We start from the raw sequence: 19,727 nt of genomic DNA, 5'->3' as shown, positions 1-19,727 counted from the left end.
AAAGAAAAATTATAAACAAAGGCAATTTTCTGGTGACAAGCAGAAGTGCAGGGATGGGAGATGTTATCCAGTGGTGCCAGGACAAAACAGCTCTACCAGAGCTTAAAACAAGTGCAGTTCTGAGCACACATGACCCTTCCTGCATGCAGCAGTCTCCTTGGTATCTGTTTTGCTTTTGCCCTTCTGCCAAATGAACAAGATAAAGCAAGTCACAAGCAAAGTTGGGATTTCAGTTCTGCCCTTCGTGTGATGGGAATTTTCAGAACTTCAGCACACACTCCAGATATCTCATTAGTCTTGGCACAGACCATAACCAAGCTGAGTGTAAGCAGTATGGATGGATATCAATGTGCTAAAGGGATTGTCTTATTAACAAGTTTGCCTATAACCATGAAAAGTTGTTCTGAGTAAGTGTGGTGAATAAAACCCATGAGAAGGACCGATTGATATATAAAATGGTTTTCCATTTGCAGGAGAGCTTCGACACATTACAAAGCTTAAGCCTTGGAGCTTGTTCGATGTACTCGTGGAGAAGTATGGCTGGCCTCACGAAGATGCTGAACAGTTTACAGATTTCCTGATTCCCATGCTAGAAATGGTTCCAGAAAAACGCGCTTCTGCTGGAGAATGCCTGAGGCATCCATGGTTGAGCTCTTAGCGAAATCCTCAAACAATATTCTAAGCCAGCAACCAGTTTCCAGTGCTTCAGACCTGAATGGTGACTGGCCATAAATTCTTTTAGCAGGAGAACTCAGATCTTTCTTTTGCTTTGAAGTACTCTTCCACATTTTGCTTTTTGTGCACTGTGTTCTGGGGGAAGGGTAGTCTTTGTCTTCGGCTAGTAGTTTACTGACCCACTCTTTTCTGGAGATACTTGATAATCTGTCTTGAGCAATGTTTCTTGTGCTGTGTGGCATTCAAACGTCCAATTTTTGAACAAAGAGTACTTTTCCATGTGTTTGGATAATTTGTAACTATTTATGAAGAAATATTTTAGCAGATGAGGTGTGTTAAATAATTTACAAACTTATGGAGTAAGACCTGAGAGATAACAGAAAACTGTATAATTTTATCCTTTGGCAAGGGGAAATCATTCTTGTATTATAGTGTATGTAAATTAACCCTGTAAATGTTTATTTCCATTAAATATGGAATGGGGACTCAAAATGCAAAGTAAGTTATTTCTTGACTGCTTTTTAGCATACAGAATGCATGTAGTGGATGTCAGCATCATAAAAAGCTGAGTAAATTCACCTTTCTGTTGGATTTAAAGGAAAAAAGGCTGCACCAGTTTATATGGTGTGATTCTCCAGATGGCACTTTAAGAAAAGGAAGACTTCTTTATAGTTTTAAAAGTATGCGTTTTGATTAAAGTTTAGCATTCCTATAGTTTCTTTATATTTTAAAGTGCTTTTAAGGAACCACAGCAACTACCCTTATAATGTGATGATGAAGATATAATACCATGATATTGCCTTATATATGCACTGTAAGTTGTACAATGCATAATAGATGAAAATTAACATTAAATATGAGTAGACTTACAGATGTTAGTTACATAATTATTTTGGCATATGTGAATAAATTGATGATTTTTAAATTATTATGAGTTACAATTTGCAGTGCAAGGCAAAAATACCTTTTTCCAAAGAAAAGGACTCAATATATATAACATGAAAGAGAAACTAAGATCATTCCAAGTATGATTTTACAGATAACATACACTTTTGTATTTTCTAAAACAAATTGCACTTCTATTTCTTTCCTTTGTAAGTTCAATTTTGTTCAAATGCTTACTATTCCAACAAAGTAATAGAACTTAAGACCATGTCATGGGCAATACAGATTTTAGAATGTAAAATGCAGAGATGTATTTTTTACCTCTCTTAGGAGTCAGTGGAATGAATGTAAGTTTAGTTTTGGTTCTACACAATTATGGTGCCACTTTCTCTTAACTTTATCCATTGCAGTTTATTGACAAGCATTTGCAATAACTAGATTGTAAAAATACCCTTATGTTGTAACAGTAACCGATTGTTGTTTGAGGTGCTTGCTGTTGTCTAATTAAAGTGTTGCGAGTTTTTTCAGATACTGTACTGGTCATTGAAGTATATGTGATAGTGATAAAAGTTTCCTGTTTGATGTACTTTTATCTTGGTCCAGTGAAATTAGGTGGAAATGGTTTCTTATGGTTCTGACATATTTTGTACATCATCAAGAGAAAGTATAAGTCATTAAGGGGTCCTTTTACAAAGGCACACTAGCGGTTTTTAGCGTGCGCTAAACACTAGAGAAGCCCATATAGTCCTATGGGTATCTCTAGTGTTTAGTGTGTGCTAATCATTAGTGCGCAGTAAAAACGCTACCACGCCTTTGTAAAAGACCCTCTAAATACAACATTAAAAAATAAAATAAAACCACATGAAATTATACAACAGCAGTTATTCACCTGTAATGTAATTGTTTGAAAAATGAGTGATTCCAAAAATCCACTCCTTTTGGTATCCAGCACACATATGCTAGGCATGGAATGCACCAAAGTCATTAAAAAAAATAAAAAAGGCTTAAGGTACACAATTTCTGCTTATGCTGCCCAATGCATCTGTCACATCTTACTCCCTTAACATTTCCTGATTATGGAGTCACTTAAAACAAATTAATGATTCAGTATAGATTGGGTTGAGGTAGCATCAGTAATGGATCATTTGGAGAATTAACGTCACAGGTAAGTTGTCTTCTGCTTATTTTATTCTACAAATCCTTCACATTGGGTGAGCAGCACTTGGCAAGAAATGTGGGTATAAGCTTCAGTATAAGAGGCTGGGGAGGCTAAGCCTGCTCAAAACCTAGACTAGCAGACTGGAGCAGGAGTTTGACCAAAACTGTGGAATTACCCCCCCCCCCCCCCCCAGTCATAAGAACAGAATTGTTCTTTCCAAAATTTAAGTGTGCCTTAAGGACTCATCATTTGAAATTTCATCTAACTGCAGTGACCCAGTGTACACGACTTGCACGGTCTCTAGAGAAATGGCAAAGCTGTTCTTAATTTTCCATTTTTTTGTTGTGTATGCTTTGCATATGATCTTTCCTGTCTTAAATGGAATTCCTTTCTGTTCCTAAATTGTTTTATTATTTACTGCTTTGACCTTTTATTAGCAAAAGTGGCATATCAAATCCCAAATAAACATAAACATACTGTCAAATTGGGCTGAGAACATGGCACGCATTAGGATGGTGACCAAAGCAAGCAGCTGGAGAAATTTTTTTGCATGTTGCAGTTGCTAATCTCAATTCCTGCCTGTGAGTAGTTGTAGACAGAAGAATGAGCTAATCAGCAGCCAGAAGTAAATGTAAGCTCCTGCAGTGTGAGAGGAGAGAGGAAGGAACCGAGAGAGGAGTGCAAAAAAAGTGGTGTGTGGAGGTAGACAGTAAAAGGAAAGAACAAGTGAATAAATTTGTAGGTACAGTGGTACACAGGCACCTTCAACTGTAAAACCTTATGTGCTCTGGGGACAACATGAAGAAACTGAGTGCTGTAGGGCTTCTTGCCAGTACTAGTATTAGAGAAACTTGGATCCAGCTGTGTTGAGCTAAAGCTTTCAAAAGAGGGACTAAGAGAGCTTGGCTGAAGTGAGACCAATTGTTAGCAACTTGGGACTAGTGAGTATTAAAAGATCAGTTTGGCGTGGAGTGGCAGATTCTTGGCAGGAGAGAGATACTGGGCAATGTGGGCAGATTGTAAGGAAGACAATATGGGGGAGAAAAGTTTGACAGTAGGCATAGAGTCCCTGTCCCAAAGAGTTTACAATATTAAGATATTTCATAGATATTAACAGAGAAGGAGGGATTTAATAACTATCATTTTTATAGTGCCACTGGATATATAGAGAGCCCTTACAGCGGTGATAAGTATTCACAAATAAGATGACCCTGTGTGAAGAGCTTATGGTCTAAGAAGCTGAGCAAAGCAAAAGGGGAGGGACAGGGAACGCATGGTTACAAATTAGGCCAAGGAAAAGTTGTGAGAGACAGTCTGTTGCTGGGAGAAAGACAACTGCGAGAAGGTTGACAGCTACAAACTATGAGGCCAATGCAGAAAGCTTGCATGGCTTGTACCATGAAATTAATGAGACAAAAATACTGAACTATGCAGTAAGCAATGAGCATGCAAATTGCTGCCACATTAAATCTGCAGCTCATTGTGAAATATTACCCTTCCTATCAGTGCGTGAGTGGTGATTGGCTCGGGCACTGACAAATAAAATGTTGCCAGTAGTGTCCCTCCTCTCCCGCCTTACTCAACCCTGCTCCTTTCCCCGTATTTTTGTTTAATCCTTGTGTCTAGTGGTACCCTCACTGACAGGACCGGTCCCACCTGACTTTAAAATGCCCTAGTGCCTAGTCCCATTCCCCCCAAGTAGGACTAGCCCTGCTTGACTTTAAAATGCCTTGGTGCTTAATGACACCACCACCCCCATGAAAAAAATGTAAAACAATTACCTTGGTGTCTCATGGAATTCCCTGAACTCTTTTTGAGTCCTCCCATGCATACCTTTTATTTATTTATAAAATCTTATATCCTGCTCATCTACAAATCTGACCAGTGAACAAAATAACATACATGATCCAAAAACATATTACATAAAATAAATATTACAACAAAAGCAAACAATGCGCTGGAATAAAAATAAAATAAACCAGCAACGGTAAAAGTCACATCCTATTGTCTAAAAATTAACCTGCAGAAAATGCTTGCTGAAAAAAATGTGTTTTTAATTGCTTCCAAAAGGAAAGTATTCAGTGCTGAACGCAATTGTTGAGGCAAAGTGTTCCACATACTTGGGCCTTCAACCATAAAACAGAACTTCATTAAGTCTAATACAGCAAAGGAAGGAACATCTAAAAGGCTGCAGAATTCTAGCAGGTTGATATAATTTTAAAGAACTATCAAGACAGAGTGGGCCATTATTGTGTAACACCTTATAAATCAATACTAAAATTATAAAATAAATTCTCTATAAAATAAAAGAGTGCCAAGTTGAATTCTTCAGAGTTCACAACAAAAACATTTAGCAGGCGTGCGGTTGCATTTTGAGCAACTTATAACACACACAATTACTTTGAAAGTCCAGGAAACAATGCATTGCATTTGCACCTTGGCAACATTTAAGAAAAATCTATTTGCATATAGTCAAGTTCTAACTGTTGTTAAGTAAAAGATGTAAAAAGTAATAGCCTCAGTAAGAGCTCCAGAGACTGGAAAAAAAATTGTAAATCATTGGCATTTATTTGATACTTAACTCCTAACCATTCAAGCAACTTGCATGTAGGGGCCAAACAGATATTAAAAAGTAAGGGAGAGCACCCCTGAATGGACAGTCCTCCAAGTTGACACATCAGCTGCACATTTCACCTGAAACACTGTCTATCAAAATTGCTATAAACCTACTAATAACATTAAAATAATTAAGAAATCACCAATAATAAGATGCAGGCAGAAGTCCAACAGCGAGATGGGGGCTATCCAGTCTTTTACACTGAGTGTCACATGTTTGATTATCTCCCAGTTGGTGAGAAGTTGTATGTGTTCACTCGGTGCAAAGAGCTCCTAGCACCCAGGGAACAGATCCAATCTCTGGAGTCTAGAATAGCAGACTTGGAGAAGCTGAGGCAGAGAGGTTTATAGAGGAGGCCCAAAGGGACTTGGCAGAAAAGGCCCACCTCCAGTCTGGCAACCTCTGTGCTATCATGGAGGAGAAAGGTCTCCTGAAGGGAGAGCATCACTGTGGAGAGGCAGGAATTTATCCTTTAGCCAGGACCTGCCCTCCTGGGAATGTAATATTTTCTCGTACCGAGGATGTGTCTCCAGGGCCTTCTGTGCAGGAGGGAAGGGTTAGGATGGCCAGTTTATTTATTGATTGATTGGGATTTATTAACCGCCTTCATGAAGAGATTCACCCAGAAGATTCAGCAGGAACAGTTTAACATAAAACTTCAGCATAACAATAGTTAAGGGTAACCCCAGGCAGGTGGTAGTGTTTTGTGACAGACCTTTGTCCTTTTTTTTGGTGGTAGCGTGGTGGGACTGTAAGGCTCAGTGTGTGGCGTGAGGATCACCATCCACTGAGTAGTTGTCCTTTTTTGGTGGCAGCATGGTGGGATTGTCAGGATCAGTGTGTGGCATGAGGGTCACCATCCACTGAGTGGTTCAGAGTTTTTTTTTTGGCAGCATGCTGATGGTGACTCGTAGCAGCCCTCAGACACCGGATATGCCTGTCCTAAGAAAAGAGCGATTGGATGACCTCAGCAATGAGAAGGGACAGGACCTGCCTGTGCAGAGTTCTGAGGGGAGACCAGACTCCTTGTGAGTAGAGGCCCGTGAGTTGGTAGGGCTGGATGCCATACCCACTGATATCTGGCAGATCTACATGGTAGAGCAACATTTGGGTGGACCAACAGCAGTGAGAGAGGAACAGGAAGAACAACAGTAGCGCGAGGAAGGGAGTTCCAGCTGTGGAAACTGAAGTTGGAAATGGCCTGTATCCAAAGCTCCAGCCCTGCACCAAGGCCAGAAGCAGAAGCCACAGCCTGGATTGGGCCCAACTTGTTTATGCAGTTTGATAATACCTGACGGATATTTAACTGCCTTTAAAAAAAATTGTCACCCCAATGAGATTCCATAGAAAGACTGGGTATGCTATCTGGGAGGAAAGCTCATTGGTAGAGCACTTGAGGCATTCCAAGTACTGTCCATGGAGACGTGCTCCCAGTTTGGAGAGGTGCGCAAAGCTTTGTTGAACAGTTATGCCATTACCCCCGAGACCTATAAAGTTCTAGACTTTGCAAAAGGGGCAGATGATACTCACAGTAAGTTTCTGATCCAGTTAAGATACCAGCATCAACAGTGCCTCAGTGAAGCTGAGGTTGAAAGCTTGGCGGACTGCAAAAATCTGATAATCCTGCAGCAGTTTCTTCAGCGTTGTCGTCCAGAGGTGAGGGAACATATCCAAGTTCCCCAGAGAAGGCAGCTGAGTTGGCCTACATCTTTATGGCTAACCGTCCCTGGTTGGCAAAGAGAAGCCATCCTTACCTGCAGCTAGGGCCCTAAGACAAATAGCCCTGCAAACTGAGATTGTAAGCAAACCCTCCAGTGGCTTGGGATTGCCCAGCTAATCCCAAGCCTGCACTAAACAGCATTCCAGTTCCTGCAACGAAGCTGGCAGCTTTTGTGGGTGGTGCCAGTCTCACAAAGGGGGCGCACACAGTTGCCACAGCCTGGTCATTTATCAAGCAAGGAAGCAGATGGGTTGCCACAATACTACAGCACCCAATAACTGTGAATCAGACCAGCTTGTGGACACTGGCTCAAGCATGACTTTGTTATGTTACAACTTGAGCTAATGCCGGAAGATGCTATTCTTCAAGGGCACACTGCACAGAGGTAATGTTAGCCAATAGATCCAGAGAGACTGTGTAATCATTGCGCAAGTATTCCTGAATTGGGGTACCATGCCCAGATACAGAGAAGTAGGTATAATTAAAAACATGCCGGTACCAATGCTGTGTGGGACTGACACGGGTCCAATTAAAATTACCCTTGATAGCGGTGTTAGCATTTGTGTTAGGCCCGAGCAGCCCAACCAGCAGCAGCCACCTCCCTTATTCCAGATCCTGAGCCAGTCCAGGTGGAACCAGCTGACCAAGCAGCAGGAGGCACTGCAGTGCTTCCAGCAGCCTCCATTCCATGGAACTGCCTGACTTAACTGACATACCTACTGAGCAGACTGTTGATCCTGATTTGTCAGAATCACCAGCAGAGACCCTTCTATATGGAGATATAGGACAGAGACATTCTTTTCAGAAAGCACAACACTCTGACCAATGAGACTTGTAAAGATCATATTGTATAGAAAGGGGGCTTGAGTACAGACTGATTCCGTTGATCCTAACAGGCCCTGGACAGTGGGCAAAGGAGTTTAGCGTGCCCAAAGCATACAGTGAACAACTCCTCTAGACTGTGTATGATACTCCATTAGCAGGACAGCAGGAGGTGACGTGCATACACACTAGACTGACAGAACTATTGGCTGGGAGTATCTTGAGCCGTAGCTATTGTCTAATCTGCGATGCTTGCCAAAGAGTGGTTAAGACCCAAGATCTCCCCCCAAGCACCCTGAAACCTTTACCCATTATGAGTGAGCAATGTGAGGACAGCTGTGGCTAGAGTGGGGCCTTTAGCTGTCCCTAGCTGGACTGGGAAATGATATATTGACAGTGGTGGACTTTGCTACCAGATATCCTGAAGCGGTAGCCTTATCCTCAATAGAAGCAGAGAAAGTTGCCACTGCTCTGCTAGAAATATTTTACCGGGTAGGATATCCAGGAAAAAAAAAATACTCTCAGACCAAGGGACACAGTTTGAGCTGATCCAGAATCTGTGGGCACACTGTGGAGTGAAATCTGTACGTACTACCCCATACCACACTGAAACTAATGGGCTGGTGGACAGATTTAATGAGACCTTAAAGCATATGTTAGAGACTTTTGTGTAGTCAGGAGAGCAAGACTGGGAATAGTACTTGCCCTATCTATTTGCATACAGATAAGTACCCCAGGAGTATTCCCAATTGAGCTGCTTTATGGCTAGAGGGTAAGAACATTGGGCAGGGAAAGTTCACACACCTGACACCTCTGTAGTTGAATATGTAGTCAATATGTGCCAGAAATTAGAAGACCTTGTGGGTGTTGTCAGAGATAATCTACAGGCAGCCCACACTAAGCAAAAGATCTGGTATGAGCCCAAAATGAGTTTCATGAGGGTCGGCACATACTTGTTTCAGTCCCAGGATGGCAGAATACACTTCAGGCTAATAGGGCAGGACCTTACAGGGTCATATGGCACCTGAATGATACAAATTATATTATATCTACTCTGTGAACTCTCAAGACAGAAAGCAGTGTACCTTTCATGTACATGTTAAAGGCCTATGCAGATTTCACAGCTACGGTGTTAGCTGTGTGCAGCCTACCAGAAGAGTATCAGGATAGTGAACCCCATACCTGACCTAGCAGAGCTATTACCAGAGGGATCTACACAGCAAATTGTAATGAGAGAGCAATTAACCCTCACTCAGAAACCATAGCTAGAAGCAGTGTTGCAAAAATATGCTGATGTGTTTTCTAGTAAACCAGGGAGTACTCATTTGGCTCATCACAATGTAGACACAGGTGGCCTTACACCACTGAAGCAGAGTGCCTATTAATATCCGCTGAGGTGAAGAACCCCATAAAGCAGAAGATTGATGCATCTCTGGGCTTCTCCTGTAAATCTTGTTCCTAAGAAAGATGGCACAACCTGCTTCTGTGTGGATTACAGGAGACTTAATGAATGTACTGTATTTGATGAGTTGCTAGACCACTTTGATGGGGCCCTGTACTTGACCACAGTGGACCTTTGTTGAGGGTACAGCGAAGATACATACCTGTAGCAGGTATTGTCCAAGGACAGCAGGCTGATTGTTCTCCCTGATGGGTGACGTCCATGGCAGCCCTGAGGTCCGGAAATCTTCCTAGCAACAAAAGTTTGCTAGAGCCTTCGGGCGCGCGTGCACGGCCATCTTCCCGCCCATCACGCGGGGACATCAGTTAGATCAAAAAGCAAAGATGAAAAGAAGGAACAACTCCAAAAGGGAGGAGGGCGGGTTTGTGAGAACAATTAGCCTGCTGGCCTCAGAGAATACCTGCTACAGGTATGTATCTTCGCTTTCTCCAAGGACATGCAGGCTGCTTGTTCTGACTGATGGGGTATCCCTAGGCCCCAGGCTCACTCAAAACAACAAAGAAAGGTCAATTGGACCTTGCAATGGCGAGGACATAACAAGGATTGACCTACAAAGAAAACAACTAACTGAGAGTGCAGCCTGGAACAGAACAAAAATGGGCCTAGGGGGGTGGAGTTGGATCCTAAGTCCCAAACAGATTCTGCAGCACTGACTGCCCAAACAGACTGTCGCGTCGGCTATCCTGCTGAAGGCAGTAGTGAGATGTGAATGTCTGGACTGAGGACCACGTCGCAGCCTTGCAAGTCTTTTCAATAGTGGCTGACTTCAAGTGGGCCACTGATGCTGCCATGGGTCTAACACTATGAGCCATGACATGACCCTCAAGAGTCAGCCCAGCCTGGGCATAAGTGAAGGAAATGCAATCAGCTAGCCAGTGGGAAATGGTGCATTTCCCCCTCCTATTGAGATCAAATGATACAAACATTTGGGCGGACTGTCTGAATGGGCTTGTCCGCTCCAGATAGAAGGCCAATGCTCGCTTGCAGTCCAACGTGTGCAACGTTCAGCAGGGCGGGTATGAGGCCGGGGAAAAATGTTGGCAAGACAATTGACTGTTCAGATGGAACTCCGACACCACCTTCGGCAAGATCTTAGGGTGAGTGCGGAGGACTACTCTGTTGTGATGAAATTTAGTATAGGGAGCATGGGCTACCAAGGCTTGAAGTTCACTGACTCTACGAACTAACAGCCACCAAGAAAATGACCTTCCAGGTCAAGTACTTCTGATGGCAGGAATTCAGTGGCTCAAAAGGAGGCCTCATCAGCTGGGTGAGAACAACGTTGAGATCCCATGACACTGTTGGAGGTTTGACAGGGGGCTTTGACAAAAGCAAACCTACTCATGAAGCGAACAACTAAAGGCTGTGCAGAGATAGACTGACCTTCTACACGTTGATGGTAAGCGCTGATTGCACTAAGATGAACCCTTACGGAGTTGGTTTTGAGACCAGACTCTGATAAGTGTAGAAGGTATTCAAGCAGGTTCTGTGTAGGACAAGATCGAGGATCTAGGGCCTTGCTGTCACACCAGACGGCAAACCTCCTCCACTTGAAAGAATAACACTCCTTCGTGGAAGCTTTCCTGGAAGCAAGCAAAACCCGGGAGACACCCTCGGAGAGACCAAGGAAGCGAATTCTACGCTCTCAACATCCAGGCTGTGAGAGCCAGAGATTGAAGGTTGGGATGCAGAAGCGCCCCCTCGTTCTGAGTAATGAGGGTCGGAAAACACTCCAAGGTTCTTCAGAGGATAATTCCAGAAGAAGAGGGAACAAGATCTGATGCGGCCAAAAGGGAGCAATCAGAATCATGGTTCCTTGAGTTTCAGCAGAGTCTTCCCCACCAGAGGTATGGGAGGATACACATACAGAAGGCCCTTCCCCCAATGCAGGAGAAATGCAGCCGACGCTAGCCTGTCGTGGGCCTGAAGTCTGGAACAGAACTGAGGGACCTTGTGATTGAGCTGAGTGGCAAAAAGATCCACCAAGGGGGTGCCCCACGCTTAGAAGATCCTGCGCACCACACGCGAGTTGAGCGACCACTTGTGAGGTTGCATAATCCTGCTCAATCTGTCGGCCAGACTGTTGTTTACGCCTGCCAGATATGTGGCCTGGAGGACCATGCCGTGACGGCGAGCCCAAAGCCACATCTGGACGGTTCCCTGACACAGGGGGCGAGATCCAGTGCGCACCTGCTTGTTGACGTAGTACATGGCAACCTGGTTGTCTGTCTGAATTTGAATCATTTGGTTGGACAGTCGATCTCTGAAAGCCTTTAAAGCATTCCAGATTGCTTGCAACTCCAGGAGATTGATCTGAAGACCTGATTCCTGGCGGGACCAAGCTCCCTGAGTGTGAAGCCCATCTACATGCGCTCCCCACCCCAGGAGAGATGCATCCGTAGTCAGCACTTTTTGTAGCTGAGGAATTTGAAAGGGACGTTCCAAGGTCAAATTGGATCGAATGGTCCACCATCGAAGAGAGTTGCGAAACCCGGTGGACAATTGGATCACATCCTTTAGATTCCCGGCAGTTTGGTACCACTGGGAAGCTAGGGTCCACTGAGCTGATCTTATATGAAGGCGGGCCATGGGAGTCACATGAACTGTGGAGGCCATGTGACCTAACAGTCTCAACATCTGCCGAGCTGTAATCTGCTGAGACACTCTGACCATAGAAACAAGAGACAGAAGGTTGTCCGCTCTTGTGTCCGGAAGAAAGGCACGAGCCGTCGTTGAGTCCAGCAGAGCCCCTATGAATTCGAGTTTTTGAACTGGAAGGAGATGGGACTTTGGGTAGTTTAAAACAAACCCTAGTAGCTCCAGCAGCTGAATAGTCATCTGCATGGACTGTAGAGCTCCTGCCTCTGAGGTGCTCTTCACCAGCCAATCGTCGAGATAAGGGAAGACATGCACCCCCAGTCTGCGTACCGACGCTGCGACCACTTCCAGGCACTTTGTAAAGACCCGAGGTCAGACCAAAAGGCAGCACACAATACTGGAAGTGCTGTGTTCTCAGACGGAATCGAAGATACTGCCTGTGAGCTGGCAGGATCGGGATGTGTGTATAAGCATCCTATAAGTCCAGAGAGCATAGCCAGTCGTTTTTCTGAATCATGGGAAGAAGGGTGCCCAGGGAAAGCATCCTGAACTTTTCTCAGACCAGGAATTTGTTCAGGGCCCTTAGGTCTAGGATGGGACGCATCCCCCCTGTTTTGCACAAGGAAGTACCGGAAATAGAATCCCAGCCCCTCTTGCCCGGGTGGAACGGGCTCGACCGCATTGGCGCTGAGAAGGGCGGAGAGTTCCTCTGCAAGTACCTGCCTGTGCTGGAAGCTGAAGGACTGAGCTCCTGGTGGGCAATTTGGAGGTGTAGAAATCAAATTTAGGGTGTATCCTAACCGGACTATTTGGAGAACCCACCGGTTGGAGGTTATGAGAGGCCACCTTTGGTGAAAAAATGTTAACCTCCCTCCGACTGGCAAGTCGTCCGGCACAGGTACATTTATGGTGGCTATGCTCAGCTGGAGCCAGTCAAAAGCCGGTCCCTTGCTTTTGCTGGGGAGCTGCAGGGGCCTGCCTGGGCGTACACTGTTGACGCGAACGAGCGCGCTGGGGCTGAGCCTGAGAAGGTGGAGTGTACCTACTATGCTTATTGTAAGAATAGGAAGCACTCCTCCTTCCCCGGAAAAAACGTCTACCAGTTGAGGTAGATGCTGAAGGTGCCCGGTGGGAGAGATTATTGAGGGCAGTCACCCGCTGGTTGAGCTGTTTTCCAACCTGCTCGACCTTCTCACCAAAAATGTTATCCCCCGGCAAGGAACATCCGCAAGCCGCTGCTGGGTCCTATTGTCCAGGTCAGAGGCACGCAGCCATGAGAGTCTGTGCATCACTATACCTTGCGCAGTGGACCTGGCTGTAACATCAAGTGTCATAAGCACCCCTGGACAGGAATTTACAACATGCCTTCAGCTGCCTGACCACCTCTTGAAAAGGCTTGGCTTGCTTCACAGGGAGCTTATCCACCAGGTCCGCCAGTTGCTTCACATTGTTCCGCATATGGATGCTTGTGTAGAGCTGGAACGACTGGATCTTGGACACGAGCATAGAGGACTGGTAGGCCTTCCTTCCAAAAGAATCGAAAGTTCTAAATTCCCGCCCCAGGGGCACCCAAGGCAAAATCCCTAGAACTCTTGGCTCTCTTGAGAGCAGAATCCACAACCATGGAGTCGAGAGGTAAATGGGTCCTCATCAACTCAGGTTCGCTGTGGACCTGATACTGGGACTCAACCTTGGGAATGGTGGGATTAGTTAAGGGTTTCATCCAGATCCTAATTAATTCTTCAGGACATTATGCAAAGGAGCAATGGATGACTCCTTAGGCGGCGAAGGATAGTCGAGGACCTCGAGCATCTCAGTCCTAGGCTCATCCTTAGTAACCACCGGGAAGGGAATGCCCACAGACATTTCCTGGACAAAGGAGGCAAAAGAAAGGCTCTCCGGTGGAGAAAGCTCTCTTTCAGGTGAGGGAGTGGGGTCAGAAGGAAGACCACAAGACTCCTCGGATGAGAAATACCTGGGATCCTCTTCCTCCTCCCACGAGTCCTCCGGCTCAGTATCGGACAAAAGCTCTTGAACAGCTGTCCATAACCGGGCCCGCCTCAACTGCGAGGAACTCTGTCCCCGACGGTGTCATTGAGAGGCCGACTCCCTTGGCGGCGGCGAGGAAGCTCCCTCCAACGACATCGACGGGGAGTCAACCTGGGTGGCCGCTGAAGCCAAAATTACTGAGCATATTCAAAAGCATGGATTAATAAGAAAAAGCCAATATGGATTTAGTGAAGGGAAATCTTGCCTCACCAATCGACTACATTTCTTTGAAGGGGTAAACAAATGTGGCTAAAGATGAGCTAATCGATATTGTATATCTGGATTTTCAAAAGGCATTTGAACAAAAGTACCTTATGAAAGACTCAAATCTAATTGGTAAAGAACATCCTAATACAAGGCAATTATTTCAGATAATTCTCTAATTAAGGTACCTTTTCAAAATGAGTTATTGCCATCTCCAAACCAATTAGCTATTTTCAAAATAAGGTCAAAAATTTACAAATAGGATTTTCCAGCCAAAAATTTGAATTACAGGATGATCCCTTATTATTTCTGAAGGGATTCCAAGTGATAGAATTTGAAGTGATTTTCTTCCTATAAATTGGAACAATTTTATTAGTGTGTATCATAAATATAATGCTTCCTATTGTCCTTTGGATAGTTGTCATCCTTATTTAATAAAAGCAGCACCACCTTTCTTTCAATTAGGTTTATATGACTGGATTCAAGAACATTTGTCCCTAGGCATTTTTCCCAAAACATTGTCAAATAATTATTTCTCCACTACTGACTCAAAATTGTCTGCTAGCAATAGCTCGAATTACAGGCCTGTAGCCTGAATTCCTTTCTTTGCTAAACTGATGGTCTTGCTCATCAACAATTAACACATTACCTAGAAAATAATTCTATTTTATGTTCTTAATCAGAATTTCAATCTGTTCATAGTACAGAAACAGTATGGGTTCAATGACTGATAAAGTCAGAGGTCTGCAGAGTGAAGGAAAGTGTGCAGTATTGTTGCAATTCGATCTTTTGGTGGCATTTGACCTAGTGGGCTATGAAATTCTGCTGCAGTTACTTGAAAATATTGGAATTGTTGGAAAAGTACAGAATTGGTTTAAGATTTTGTTTGAGTCACTCTTACACAGTCATAACAAAAGACAGCCTATCTTCATCCTGGAGTAATAACTGTGGAGTCCCTCAGGGGTCTCCACTGTTTTTCAATATTATCTTATGACCTTTAGGTTTGTTGTTATATAACAAGAAATTTGTTCACTATATTGATGCAGACGGTAGCTCAGTTTTGATACCTTTTGATTCTATTTCTGTAATAGATTCTATTCTAATTCAACAATGCATGTCATTAATAAATAATTAGATGTTTGATCATAAGTTAAAATTGAACACTGAGAAAATAAAGTTTATTTGTTTTGACATGTATCCAGAAAATATTCTTTTGAATTTTCTAGTCATTAAATTGTTAGAGTGTTTATTGATAGTGCTTTAACCATGGAAAAACAGGTCTCATTAACAAGGAAATGTTTTTTCCTGATGAAAAAATTGAGCTGCATGCAAAATTATTTTGAAAAAGATAATTTTAGAATACTGGTTCATATGCGCTTAGTTTCTCAATTGGGATATTGTAATCTGGTATATTTAGGATGTAGTAAAAGTTTGGTGAGGAGACTGCAAACGATACAGAATACAGCAGTTTGAATGATTTTCAGACTGTCTAAATGTGATAGGATCACTTTATCATTACACTGGTCGCCTATTGAGGTTAGAATTTATTTCAAACTGGCATGATTTCTCTTTAAACTTTTATATGGCTTGATACCAGACTATCTATATCCACATTTTATATTAATTTATGCTTTGAGAACAAGATGTACTGGTACTGTAGGTTACTCGTTTTCATCATCAAAAGGTAAAAAGAAATTACTTTTCTTTGAATTAGGGCTGGCATTTCAAGCAGCAAGAGCATGGACTATGATTTCACCTATATTTAAATATTCTCCATCCTATATTCTTTTTAGGAAAATTTTAAAACTTTCATTTTAGAAATATGTATCCCACGCTAACCACTGATTTACTATTTTTCTTTTTAATTACTAAATTTATTATGTCTTACCTTCCTAGTTAAATAAATAAATAAATAAATAAAACTGGCTTCTTAAAAGTTGTAACCCGCTTAGAACTGCAAGGTAATAGCGGGATAGAAAACAAATTTACCATTACTCTAAGTTGTTAAATTGCAAGAAGATTGCAAAAAATTACAAGAGGACCTTACAACCTGGGAGACTGGTCATCAAAAATGGCAGATGGCGTTTAATATAAGCAAGTGCAAAGTGATGCACATAGGAAGGAGGAAACTCAAACTATAGATATATAATGTAAGGTTCCACATTAGGAGTTACTGACCAAGAGGGATCTAGGTGTCTTTGTTGATGATACATTGAAACCCTCTGCTCCATGTGCGGTGGCGGTAAATAAAGCAACTAGAATGTTATGTAATATTAGGAAAGACATGAAAACAAAAATGAGGATCTTATGCCTTTGGATCACTCCACGGTACAACCGTATCTCGCAGATTGTATGCAATTTTACTACTACTACTAATATCATTTCTATAGCGCTACTAGATGTACGCAGCCCTGTATACACTTGAACATGAAGAGACAGTCCCTGCTTGACAGAGCTTACAATCTAATTAGGACAAATAAGAGATAAGGGAATTACTGGTGGGGATGATAAAATAAGGTTACTGACCGAGTAAGGGTTAGGAGTTAAAAGCAGCATCAAAAAGGTGGGCTTTTAGCCTAGGTTTGAAGACGGCCAGAGATGGGGCTTGACGGACCAACTCAGGAAGTTTATTCCAGGCATATGGTGCAGCAAGATAAAAGGAACGGAGTCTGGAGTTAGCAGTGGAGGAGAAGGGTGCACATAAGAGAGATTTACCCAGTGAACGGAGTTCCCAGGAAGGAGTGTAGGGACAGATGACAGTGGAGAGGTACTGAGGAACTGCAACGTGAATGCACTTATCAATCAATAAGAGGAGTTTGAACTGTATATGGAAATGGATAGGGAGCCAGTGGTGACTTGAGGAGAGGGCTAATATGAGCATAGCGACACTGGCGGAATAAAAGTCATGCAGCAGAATTTTGAACAGATTGAAGAGGAGAGAGATGGCTAAGTGGGAGACCTGTGAGAAGCAAGTTGCAATAGTCTAAGCAAGAGATAAGAACGTGGATAAGGGTTCTGGTAGTGTACTCAGAAAGAAAAGGGTGAATTTTGCTGATTGTGTAGAGAAAGAAACGACTGCTGAATATGTTAAGAGGAGGAGAGAGAAGAGTCGAAGATGACCCCAAGGTTACGAGCTGATGAGACGGAGGATGAGCATGTTATCCACAGAAATAGAGAATGGGGGAAAGAGGAGAGGTTGGTTTAGGGAGAAAGATAAGAAGCTCAGTCTTGGTCATGTTTAGTTTCAGATGGCGGTGAGACATTCAGGTGGCAATGTCAGACAGGCAGGCTAATACTTTGGCCTGAATTCCTGCTGAGATTTCTGGTGTGGAGAGGTAGATCTGGGAGTCATCAGCATAAAGGTGGTACTGAAAACCATGGGATGAGATCAGAGTACCAAGGGAAGAAGTATAAGAAGAGGTCCCAGGACAGATCCCTGAGGTACACCAACTGACAGTAGGACACAAGTCAAGAAGGATCCACCAGAGTATACACTAAATGTACGATGGGAGAGATAAGAAGAAAACCAGGAAAGACCAGAGCCCTGAAATCCAAGTGAGGACAGCATATCAAGGAGTATGTGATCAACAGTGTCAAAAGCAGCAGATAGATCGAGAAGGATGAGGATAGACTACAGGCCTTTGGATCTGGCCAGGAACAGGTCATTGGACACTTTGGCAAGTGCTATTTCAGTGGAATGAAGGGGGCGAAAGCCTGATTGACGTGGATCAAGAATAGCTTGAGAGGAAATGAAGTCAACGGCGGTGAACAGCACATTCAAGTATCTTGGATAGGAAAGGGAGGAGGGAGATGGGGCAATAGTTGGAAGGACAGGTAGGGTCCAATGAAGGTTTTTTTTTTAAGGAGTGGTGTGACTATGACATGTTTGAAGGCATCAGGAACAGCCGCAGTGGAAAGTGAAAGATTGAAGATGACAGATAAAAGAGATGACAGTAGGAGAGATAGTGTTAAGTAGATGGGTGGGAATAGGATCGGAGGCAGATAAAAGGGATGACAGTAGGAGAGATAGTGTTAAGTAGATGGGTGGGAATAGGATCGGAGAACAGGTAGTTAGTTTCGAGGAGGAAAGATGATGTGTGGTTTCTTCAGTGATTTCAGAAAAGGAAGAAAAGGAGGCAGGGGTTGGAGGGTTGAGAGAATAGACTAAGGGAAGGAGAGATGGAGGTGACCTGGTTGAGAATTCAAGTTTAATCTTGTGAACCTTATCATGAAAGTACTCAGCCAGAGTCTGGGGAGAAAGTGAAGAGGGAGTTGGAGGTGAAGGCACTTTGAGGAGAGAGTTCAGTGTGGCAAAGAGACGTTGAGGGTTTGGTGCAAGAGAATTTGTCAACTGGATGTAATAATCCTGTCTGGCAAGTAAAAGAGCAAACTGGAAGGAGGTCAGCAAGAATTTGAAATGTATGAAGTCTGCATGGGCACGGGATTTCAGCCAAAGGCGTTCGGCAGAGCGAGCACAGGAACACAGGTAGAGAATTCTACAGGTCAGCCAAGGCTGGGGTTTGGTACACTTTACAGGACGGGGAATGGGAGGAACAAGAGTATCCAGAGCAGAGGCAAGAATAGTATTATAGGAAGAGACAGCCTCATTGACAGACTTGGATAACAGTGGTACAGATTTGAAACACTGGAGGACAGAGTAGAAGGGTCAACAGCCTGAAGATTTCTAAATCTATTGGTTAAGATTGGATGGGACTGGGGAAGAGGGTGTTTAAGTGTGAAAGTTATCAGATGATGGTCAGAGAGGGGAAGAGCTGAGGCACAGAAGCCGGAGAGTGAGCAGTTTGAGAAGAGGATAAGATCAAGACAGTGGCCATTCTGGAGAGTGGGGGTAGTGGAGCAGTTGAAGATTGAAAGAGGATGTTAAAGCAAGAAATCGAGAAGCATCAGTCAGAGGGATCGTTAACATGAATGTTAAAATCCCCAAGGAGATGAAGGTTCAAGAAAGAAGAAAAGCCAGGCGTCGAAGTCAGTGAGAAAGGGACTTATCAGGAGGTCGATAAATGACTGCTATTCGGAGAGGCAGAGGAGTGAATAGATGGATGGAGTGGACTTCGAAGGAAGAAAAGCAGTGAGACTGAGGTGGAAGAAGAGGTTGAAATCTACAAGAGGGTGAAAGTACATAAGTATTGCCATACTGGGAACGACCAACGGTCCATCAAGCCCAGCATCCTGTTTCCAACAGTGGCCAATCCAGGTCACAAATACCTGGCAAGATCCCAAAAAAGTACAAAACATTCTATACTGCTTATCCCAGAAATAGTGGATTTCCCCCAAGTCCATTTAATAATACATAAGTACATAAGTAATGCCACACTGGGAAAAGACCAAAGGTCCACCGAGCCCAGCATCCTGTCCACAACAGCGGCTAATCCAGGCCAAGGGCACATGGCGAGCTTCCCAAATTCTATACGTTATTCCTGGAATTGTGGATTTTTCCCAAGTCCATTTAGTAGTGGTTTATGGACTTGTCCTTTAGGAAACCGTCTAACCCCTTTTTAAACTCTGCTAAGCTAAC

At 43.5% G+C, this 19,727-nt stretch overlaps 1 protein-coding gene across 6 annotated transcripts in view; it reads left to right on the top strand.

The window, feature by feature from the left end:
- The window catches only part of SRPK2 (SRSF protein kinase 2), a 234,592-nt gene extending 232,519 nt beyond the window's left edge, over window positions 1–2,073 (top strand). For all 6 annotated transcript variants that reach the window (XM_030215992.1, XM_030215991.1, XM_030215990.1 and 3 more), the window contains one exon: window positions 474–2,073. In XM_030215992.1, coding sequence (XP_030071852.1) covers window positions 474–658 — 185 coding nt within the window. In that variant the 3' untranslated portion in view covers window positions 659–2,073. The remainder of the gene's footprint in view (window positions 1–473) is intronic.
- The last annotated feature ends 17,654 nt before the right edge of the window (window positions 2,074–19,727 follow it).

Source organism: Microcaecilia unicolor, chromosome 10 (assembly GCF_901765095.1).
Source record: "Microcaecilia unicolor chromosome 10, aMicUni1.1, whole genome shotgun sequence".
Classification (NCBI taxonomy): domain Eukaryota; kingdom Metazoa; phylum Chordata; class Amphibia; order Gymnophiona; family Siphonopidae; genus Microcaecilia; species Microcaecilia unicolor.
The sequence above is the reverse complement of the archived record's forward strand: the minus strand, read 5'-3'. Positions and strand labels throughout refer to the sequence as shown.